Source organism: Hippocampus bargibanti, linkage group LG06 (assembly GCF_051943395.1).
Source record: "Hippocampus bargibanti isolate YZ-2025 linkage group LG06, ASM5194339v1, whole genome shotgun sequence".
Classification (NCBI taxonomy): Eukaryota; Metazoa; Chordata; class Actinopteri; order Syngnathiformes; family Syngnathidae; genus Hippocampus; species Hippocampus bargibanti.
Genome location: NC_142739.1, coordinates 28,770,693 through 28,780,957, shown reverse-complemented (window position 1 = coordinate 28,780,957; position 10,265 = coordinate 28,770,693). Strand labels below are relative to the sequence as shown.

The following is a 10,265-nucleotide window of genomic DNA, read 5'->3' as shown; positions in this document are numbered from 1 at the left end:
CACTACCTTTTGTCTGACGAGCTCATCCGGAGGAAGTGAAGCGCCATCTGAGGCGACCCCATCCGAGGAAGAAAAAAATCTTGGAGGGGGAAAAAAAAAGGAATTTGTTGTTTTTTTTTTAAATAATACACACGTGGGAGTTGTGTCCGATTTGACGCCTACGAACGATCTTCGGGGTGGGGGCGGGGGGGGCCCGATTGGACGGTGCAATCGGGTAAAAGAAGCTTCTCTTGATCATGCTGTGCGATTGCTTGCTACATTTGCATGACTCGGCAAGAGGAAGTATGTGTACGTGCGCCCGCGCGTCTTCGTGGACGCGCTTGTTTTTTTCTCTTTTTTTTTATCATCCCCTTCTTTTATTTTTTGCTCTTTATTTATTGCCCTTACGTTGACACCGTCGCCATTTTTCATTGCTAACATGCTAACCCGAACACGTCGGGCCCGATTAGATAACCTCAATTAAAACGCTACTTTAATATTTGGTCCGGAATGCACTGTTGTCATTTTAAAAATGTAATTGGAATTTTGTGCGAATAGCATTTTAAAACGAGCGCAGTTAAAGGCACTTAGCATGTTTACAGTCACTTTCGTCCACACGTTTTTAATAGGCTAAAAATAATCTCCATTCTGAACATTTAATTGGTTTGACGTTACCGACTGCGGCTATTCGACACATTGCGCGAGTTTTTCATAATAATAATAATAATAATAATGCATTTTATTTTCACACACTTTACAGTCTCACACAATTCTTAAAAAACATACAATAATAAATAAAACACAATTATAAATAGAAACAAAAGAGAAAGCTACACAGAAAATGCGATTTTAAATAGGTGGGTTTTGAGATGGGATTTGAAGGTAACTATTTACATGATCGGTGTGTGATTACTAAACGACGCACGATTGTGCTTTTAAAACACGATCAAAATTAAAATTGTCTAATTTGCTGATGATGAACGTTGAATTGTGGTTTGTTTTGAACTGGACTTTTACTGTTTTAAAAATGTGTCCCACACTTCTTTTTTCATTTTTTTGTTCCATTTGGTCACTTTGTGCCTTTTATCTTTTGGTGCGCCTGGACAGAAATCTCAATGTTGTCTATTCGATGACAAATGACAGTAGCGATTTTTAGATCAGAGGTTTAGGGGCAGGAGGTTAATGGCCTGGCAAGATCAATAATTTCCTTCCTATTTTTCTGGAAATACTCTGATGTACAATCTGATAAAGGCTGTTTAAACGTTAAGCCACCAGCAAAGAGGAATGGATTGGATTTATAGCCCAAACATATTGGCCCAACTAAATTATGAGGAATGACAGCTCACTTACGGTTGCATGGTTATTAAAATGTGCATTTAAAAATACAACCCCAAATATGTAAATCACAAGAAATCAAAGAGTCATGGGCGAGGTAGCTTACAAAAGCTGTCAAATGTCACAAAGTGACACCTGAAACCAAACAGATGAAATAAATAAAGTGTCAAGTGACTTTTGGGACATATTTTATAGCGGTAGCCATTTTTATTTTGTTTATGTCACAGTAAACGTGTCTCAATCATATCAATACGTTCATATTTTTTTGGTCACATGACCGGATTTTTTTTCTGCAGCGTGATGATGTCACAAATGTGGCCATTTTCAACCTGATCAAAATATTATTGTTGTCTTGCAGGAATAATGGAAGATTCTCATTTTAACTCCTATTTCTGGTCTCCAATCCCCACTGTGCCTGGACAGGTAGGACACATTGATTCCACTGGGAAAATATTAAACCTGATGAAACCGGATATTTTTTTGTACAAAAAAGTGGTGTCAAAAGTGTCATTCTGAAAGCTTTTGTTGAAGAAATTAGTGCAAATCATATGAACTTATTTTCACTGTTCAAATATCGCCGTGTTTGTCTGCTGTATGAGAAAAGAAAACTGGACATTACATACGTTGTAAATAGCACAGCACATACAGTTACCGTATTTTAAGCCTCTACTGTAGCGCCTTATAATGTCGTGTACCTATATTATATTTAGAATTTTTTTTTCCATTCATTGAAGGTGCGCCTTATATATGGGGAAAAGTTTGAATATACAGCATTCATTGGGGGTGCGCCTTATACTGCACCTTATACACCGAAAAAAAAAAAAAATAATACATTTCATTCACCTTTCAAGCACCTTTCAAAACTCTCAAGGTCACATTACAGTCACAGGATCAGTTTTTCTGTGGGTGAGCAGCCACGCGCGCCTGCGTTCACTCAACCCAGAAGTAACTCAAATAGATAGATAGCTAGCTAACAGAGAGCTAATAGATAGTTAGCTAACTAGCTAGATAGCCATACAGCTAATAAATAGCGAGCTACATAGCTATCTAGCTAGCCAGATAGCTATAAGGCGCACTTACTGTTTTAAAAGTGAAGACAAAATAATGTACTTGTACGATTTATCTTATAAATGAAATGTATTCTTCTGCTTCTTCTTCTTCTGATTATTATTTTTATTATTATTATTATTATTATTATTATTTCAATATGACTTCACATATAAGGCGGAGGGTCATCTTTGGAAAAAAAATCATGGCTTTTGGGTCCACCTGATATACCGGAAAATACGCTACTTGACTAAAGATGATTTGGCAGCCCGGTTGTCTTGATACCCGACCCGAAAATGGCCGTCATATTGTCCTGTTGACTCTTTGCGCCCAGCTGGAGAATGCCGTCTTCCTGAACAAAATGAAAGAACAGCAGGAAAAGAACGCCTCCTTCCCGCCTTCCTCGGCTTCGCACTACCAAACAACGCTACTCACCATCCCCACGCCGGGAGGAAAGACGGATGGCGGCGGGCAACCCCATGGCGCCTCCCACCTACACCCGCCGCACAGCAGCCAGAACATCACCGTGCTGCCCGTCCCTTCCACGGGTATCATGACAGCGGGTGAGTATAAAACGTCTCCCGTACGGAAGAGCATTAGGGCCAGGTTGAAATATATATATTTTTTGAGATGGGGTATTATTTTGAGAAAAAAGTCGCAAATGTGTGAGTTTAAAAGTCCCAAATCTGTGAGTTTAAAACTCGCAAATTTGCAAATTTGTGACTTTAAATCTAGCAAATTTGCAAGTTATAATCTCACAAATTTGTGACTTTAAATCTAGCAAATTTGTGACTTTAAATCTAGCAAATTTGCGAGTTATAATCGAGCAAATTCGTGACTTTAAAGCTACCAAATTTGTGTCTTTAAATCTAGCAAATTTGCGAGTTTAAATCTAGCAAATTTGTGACTTTAAATCTAGCAAATTTGCGAGTTATAATCTCGCAAATATGTGACTTTAAATCTAGCAAATTTGTTACTTTAAATCTAGCAAATTTGCAAATTATAATCTCACAAATTTGTGACTTTAAATCTGGCAAATTTGTGACTTTAAATCTCGCAAATTTGCGAGTTGTAATCTAGCAAATTCGTGACTTTAAATCTAGCAAATTTGTGTCATTAAATCTATCAAATTTGCAAATTATAATCTCACAAATTTGTGGTTTTAAATCTTGCAAATTCGTGACTTTAAATCTATCAAATTTGCGAGTTATAATCTTGCAAATTTGTGACTTTAAATCTAGCAAATTTGCGAGTTATAATCTCGCAAATATGTGACTTTAAATCTAGCAAATTTGTGACTTTAAATCTAGCAAATTTGTGTCATTAAATCTATCAAATTTGCAAATTATAATCTCACAAATTTGTGGTTTTAAATCTTGCAAATTCGTGACTTTAAATCTATCAAATTTGCGAGTTATAATCTCGCAAATTTGTGACTTTAAATCTCGCAAATTTGCGAGTTATAATCTCGCAAATATGTGACTTTAAATCTAGCAAATTTGTGACTTTAAATCTCGCAAATTTGCGAGTTATAATCTAGCAAATTTGCGAGTTTGAATCTAGCAAATTTGTGACTTTAAATCTCGCAAATTTGTGACTTTAAATCTATCAAATTTGTGGCTTTGAATTTAGCAAATTTGTGACTTTTTTCTCAGAATAATACCCCATCTCTAAAAAATGTATATATTTCAACCTGGCCCTATTGCTCTTCCGTACTCCCGAGCAACAATTCTTAAAAATGTTCTTGTCTTTTTGCATGCTCACGCTCTATAGCGGGATTGGTCATCACCACCCCCCAAGGAACCTTGGTGTCACCCACGTCCTCTCAGTCTTTTGTGTCTACGCACCCGACCACCACCATGATCGTCTCCGCCGTTCATTCGCAAGGTGAACATGCGCCATGAAATTTGTTCAGTGACATCGGCCAATTAAAAAAAAAAAAATCTAAAAAAAAATGTTGCGCAACAATGACTTGATGTGTCACTCAAGCTAATTTACCGTATTCTTTGCACTATAAGGCACACCTACAGGAAAATATTTTTTTCGAAAGCTGACTATGCGCCTGATAATGCGGTGCACCTTATGTATAGAAAACGTTTTAAAATATGTAATTCATTAAAGGTACATCTTATAATGCGGTGCACTTTATGCATTAAAAAGGTTTTGAAATACAGTAAAGTCTCGTTATATCGATATCGGATATATCGATAGTCCCGGTTATATCGATACTATTTCTATGCACGTACGGAGAAAATTACATGCAAACAGGGTCTGATATATCGATAGTCCCGGTTATATCGATATTTTTTCGGCCTCCCTTGAATATCGATATAACGAGACTTTACTGTATGTCATTTGTTGAAGGTCCGCCTTATATTGCCGAAAATACGGTAAATAAAAACAGTGTGACCTTAACTCATTGACTGCCAGATGATGTGCAAAAAAGATGTCCACTCCAGTGCCAGGGTTTTTGGCATTGTCACTCAAATTGCAGGACACACAGAAAATTGAGTTTTAGGACGACATAAACATTCAATGCAGTGTAAGAAACCTTTGATTCTTTTCTTTCATCACAAAAAAAGAGTACGTAATATGGGTCTGGAGTTATTTGAGCTTGAAATGGGGGCTGCTGTTAGAAAGTAGAAAATTATTTTTTATGGGGACCTGGGAACGGATTATTCTCATTTTAATGGTTTCCTATGGGAAATTAATTTTTGAGATACACACTTTTTGCCTTATGCACTCTGTCTGGGAACCAATTAAGTTCGTAAGCCAAGGTCCCACTGTACATACATATTGATTTATATAGCGCTTTAACAACAGCGGAAGCTGTAACAAAGCGCTAACATGGACAAAAAGCAAATGCTGCCCCCTTGTGGACGTGAAAAATCATTGCAAGAGGTCTGACCAGTGCTTTATCGGCACCCCTGCGCAAGAAAAAAACAAAACCCGAACAAATTTATGAGTTAAAAATACTCCATTTTGTTTAATTCTTCCAAAGACAAAAAAGAAGATGGCACCCCCCACGTGGTGGTGATGCCGGCGCCGTCCAAGCGAGGCCGCAAAAAGAAGAGCATGATGGGACCGGGCAATGAAACGGTCATATTGGCTCAGCTCAACGCTGGCGGGCAGGTGAGATATTGACCGGCAAATGCTACAAAATAAACAAATAAAAATGAATGAGTGCAAAAATATTCTGACCATTGTTTTCCATTGTAATCATAATTGTGTCACTTTTTGTCATTAAAAAAAAATGACAATTTAATTTTTTCTCATACTAATTTTAGACTTACATGACAGGACAAAAGGCCACAAAGGAAGCGAAATAAATAATATTATGCAAATTCCGTTATGGAATGTTGTCATTTTAGGAGATTTTTTTTTTTAGTCATGTTTCCGCCTCCCACCACTGACTATAATTCCTTGCAGTTTTTTGAGTAATAATAATAATAATAATAATAATAATAATACATTTTATTTGCAAGCACCTTTCAAAACTCTCAAGGACACTTTACAGCACAGGTGTCAAAGTCAAGGCCCGCGGGCCAAATCCGGCCCGCCACATCATTTTTTTTCGGCCCGCGAAAGCAAATCAAACTTGTTAAATTCCATAATGATTGCTAAAATCTGAGCCGAAATTTCATATTTTTGGATGTCAACCACAATAAAAGTCATTATTCTTGACTTGAGATTTGAAAACGAGTTATTCATTAATTTGCTGTGTGCTCTATATGTAATATTTTAAAGGATTTAAACATTCTAATGGCTTCCCCAAATTCATAACGGCCCTCGAGAGGAAACCAGAACTACAATGTGGCCCGCGGCAAAAAAAAAAAACTTTGACACCCCTGCTTTACAGTCACTGACTTTTTTTGTGTTTTTCCAAAAACGTCATGACATCACAACTTGATTGATTGATGTATTGATTTTTGTCCCCCCCTTGTGCAGGTGACCTCCTTGCATCATCATCATCATCACACCCGAGATCCATACGACATATCCAATGAGGACGACGAGCCCGGGTTGAAAGACGGCACGAAAACCTACAGGTACGCACGTGTCTCCAACGCACGTCCGTCGGCCTCCGTCGGCGTCCGTCGGCGTCCGTCGGCGTCCGTCGCATGTCAGCCGGACACGCCCACTTGGCTTGCTGTGTTTTCAGTGGCATTTGTGGCTACGCCGTCTGCTCGCCTTCAACTGTCCGGCATGCACATTGACTTTTTGATTTAGTTGTATTATTTTTTTTTTTTTTCCAATACCGACACGCCTTTCCTCTTCTTCTGCTTTCACTGATCTCTCCCTCGACATTTTTTACCCCCCCCCCCCCCTCTTCTTCCTCCCCATGTGTCGTTTGATCACCCCCCCGTGATTCACGTCTGCGATTGGCCAATCGGGTCCTTTCTCCTTTGCTTCGCTGTCTCGTGGTTGTCTTGCCCCCGATCACCTCCCCCCCTTGCCCATCCCCCCCCATCCCCCATCTCTTTGTCTCTCCCGCCTACGTAGGTGCCGGATGTGCGCGGCGACCTTCTTCAGTAAGTCTGACATGCAGATCCACTCCAAGTCGCACACAGAGGCCAAACCTCACAAGTGTCCGCACTGCGCCAAGTCGTTCGCCAACTCCAGCTACCTGGCGCAGCACATCCGCATCCACAGCGGGGCCAAGCCTTACACCTGCTCCTACTGCCAGAAATCATTCAGGCAACTCAGTCACTTACAGCAGCACTCACGGTAGTACTGCGGACGACACCCACCCCCCGCCCCCCATCACTCCCCAACCCGCCTTCTCGACCCCCCCCCCCCACCACCACCATCTCCAACCCCCTCTTCCGTGACAAGGCATGCATATCGTACATATCACAGGGCCATTTGAATGTTGGCTTGCATGGCAAAGACTCTCCACTCAAAAAGCCCCCCCCCCAGCCATTTTTTAAAATGATAGACGGCCATTTGTGCTGGGTTTTGAATCCCTCCCTTTTCGTTTATTATTACAGTGACACCTCAACTTACGAACTTAACTGATTCCCAGACAGAGTGTGTAAGGTGAAAAGTGTGTATCGCAAAAAAAAAATTCCCATAGGAAACCATTAAAATGGGAATAATCCGTTCCCGGGTTTCCATAAAATGTACTTTTCAACTAAATAAGCCTTAAAACTAAACACAACATACCTTATTCTATGTATAATAAATGTGCTATTGTATTGCAATGAAAGAAATACACTGCATTGTATCATAAAGTCACTTCATTTACATTTGTGATGGTCATTTATGGCTTGATGGAATAGCGTTGGCACAAGCTGGAGCTCCGCCCCCTTACTTTTCACAAATTAAAAAAAAAACAAACATTTCTTTACGGTCTTTTGTCTCGATTTGGGACATTGGCAAAGCTCGAGAGGGTTCGTATTTGCCACCAAAAAAAAAACAACATAATAATACAATTGAATGTTGCAAAACAAGCCGCTCGTCAAGATTAGATGCTAATTGACTGTATTAACGTCAAAGTGAAACATAACTGAGCTGTACTCCGAAATGTATCACGATCCGTCACACATTTTGTGGAATTCAACGTTGTAATTTCCGCCCCCTAAAATAATCCGAACGCATCAATAATTGAATTGCCCCTCCCCTCTTTACCTTTTGTTGTCACATGACCATTTCCACTCAATCCATTTCCAATTGCTCCTTAATCTCGTCACGGATGTCATTGTCAGCACTTTGGTCTCCTTTTTTACTATTTGTTGACACCCGACCGCATGTTCTTCCCTCCTTCTCTGGCTGCGCTTCCCCCCTGCATAACTATTTTCACCTTTTTCAAATATTAATACTTGTTGCCTGTGTGAAATAATCGGCCCGTTGCCAGCAAGCTATTTGCACGAGCCCGGTCATGCATGCGCATTTTTCAACATGTGCTTTGTGAAGCTATGTACACACACTGGCGGCGAGTATCTAGCTAGCTAGTTAGCTAGCTAGCTCGCCATTTATCTCAATATCTCGTTATCTATCTAGTTATCTATCTAGTTATCCATCTATTTAGCTATCTATCAATTTAGCTATCTAGCTATCTATCTATTGAGCTAGCTAGCTAGCCAGCTAACTAGCTATATACCTACCTATCTATTTAGCTATCTATCTAGTTATCAATTTAGGTATCTAGTTATCTATATATTTAGCTAGCCAGCTACCCAGCTATCGAGCTATTTATCTAGTTATCTATCTGTTTAGCTATCTAACTAGCTAGACAGCTATCCGGCTATCTAGCTAGCTATCGAGCTCTTTATCTAGTTATCTATCTGTTTAGCTATCTAACTAGCTAGATAGCTATCTGGCTATCTATCAAGCTATCTGGCTATCTATCTAGTTATCAATCTATTTAGCTAACTAGCTAGCTATCTACTTAGCTATCGATCTAGTTATCTATCTATTTAGCTGTCTAGCTAGATAGATAGGTGTCTAGCTAGCCAGCTGTCTAGCTATCTATCTATCTAGTTATCTATCTATTTAGCTATCTATCTCGTTATCTATCTATTCAGCTATCTAGTTAGCTAGCTAGATACCTATCTAACTCGCTAGCTACCTAGCTAGCTAGTTAGCCAGCTATCTATCATCTGTCTATCTAGTTACTATATATTAAGCTATCTATCTAACTTGCTAGATAGCTAGCTAGCCAGCTCTATAGCTATCTATCTAGCTATCTAGTTGTATATCTATCTACCTAGCTAAGTAGCTATCTAGCTAGCTATTTAACTATTTTGTTTAATTCATTAATATACCATTGTTAGTATTAATATGTTTCTAATGTATTCATGTCGTTTATTGTTTTTGTTTTCATCCATAATTTCAAAAAATAAAAATGGTTTGTTGAAATTGGGATCAACCCGGAGTTCAAAATCGAAAATAACGTTGATGAATAGACATCGTTGCATTTTCTTTCTAACCGGATGTCAATTTAAGGCAAATATTTGATGATTTTTTTTCTTTTTTTACATTGTTTAATATTGAATCTTTGTACAAAATTGGATTTCATCTCCGGTTAGAAGTGTTTTCAGAATCGACCACGGCACATGGGAAAATATTTAGAAAAGCTGAAACGAACCCCCCCCCCCCAAAAAAAATAAATCTGTTGTTTTATATATTTTTTTAATTTTAGCCCACATGTTATGGAATTTGACTTATAATAAAAATAACTGTGCTGTCATCCCTTTTCCCCCACCCCTTTCTCCGCAGCAACCACACAGAGTCGAAACCTCACAAGTGTCCCCATTGCACCAAGTCGTTCGCCAACTCCAGCTACCTTGCGCAGCACATGCGCATCCACACGGGCGTCAAACCCTACATGTGTTCCTATTGCCAGAAATCATTCAGGCAGCTCAGTCACTTACAGCAGCACAACAGGTACAAAAAAAAATTAAAAAAACAAGTTACGGGGGTAAAAGGGGTGCACTTTAGCTCCGTACACTCGCTCAATTACCGCTGGTGTGCTTTTCAATCAGGATCCATACCGGAGATCGGCCGTACAGGTGTTCGCATCCTGGCTGTGAGAAATCCTTCACGCAGCTCTCCAATTTACAGGTGAGCGTGGGATGGGAGTTTTGGGGTTCGGGGCTTTCCTTCATTATTGGCTGAAAACTCACCTAATCGCTGGGTGTGCTTCGGCCAAAGCCCTGACACATAAATGCGCCGCCGTTGACTTATGCTCTTTTTGTTGAAAATGTTATACTAATTAATAATGTAATATTTTTCAATTAAGAAAAAGTAATTTATTGGGGTCAACTTGCTTATCAACACAATAAAAAAATATATATATATATATATATATATATATATATATATATATATATATATATATATATATATATATATATATATATATATATATATATATATACAGTGAGACCTCAACTTACTAA

General features: G+C 38.9%; 1 protein-coding gene across 7 annotated transcripts in view; it reads left to right on the top strand.

The window, feature by feature from the left end:
• Positions 1-10,265, top strand: part of znf384b (zinc finger protein 384 b) — a 31,660-nt gene that overhangs the window by 17,168 nt on the left and 4,227 nt on the right. For 2 of the 7 annotated variants that reach the window (XM_088999429.1, XM_088999428.1), the window contains 8 exons: positions 1,673-1,737; positions 2,696-2,924; positions 4,135-4,248; positions 5,363-5,493; positions 6,310-6,410; positions 6,865-7,089; positions 9,583-9,750; positions 9,849-9,927. In XM_088999429.1, the coding sequence (XP_088855555.1) occupies positions 1,678-1,737; positions 2,696-2,924; positions 4,135-4,248; positions 5,363-5,493; positions 6,310-6,410; positions 6,865-7,089; positions 9,583-9,750; positions 9,849-9,927 (1,107 nt within the window). In that variant the 5' untranslated portion in view covers positions 1,673-1,677. Of the gene's footprint in view, positions 1-89; positions 289-1,672; positions 1,738-2,695; positions 2,925-4,134; positions 4,249-5,362; positions 5,494-6,309; positions 6,411-6,864; positions 7,090-9,582; positions 9,751-9,848; positions 9,928-10,265 lie in introns of those variants that run through there. The other 5 variants (XM_088999427.1, XM_088999424.1, XM_088999425.1 and 2 more) reach the window with 5 other exon arrangements.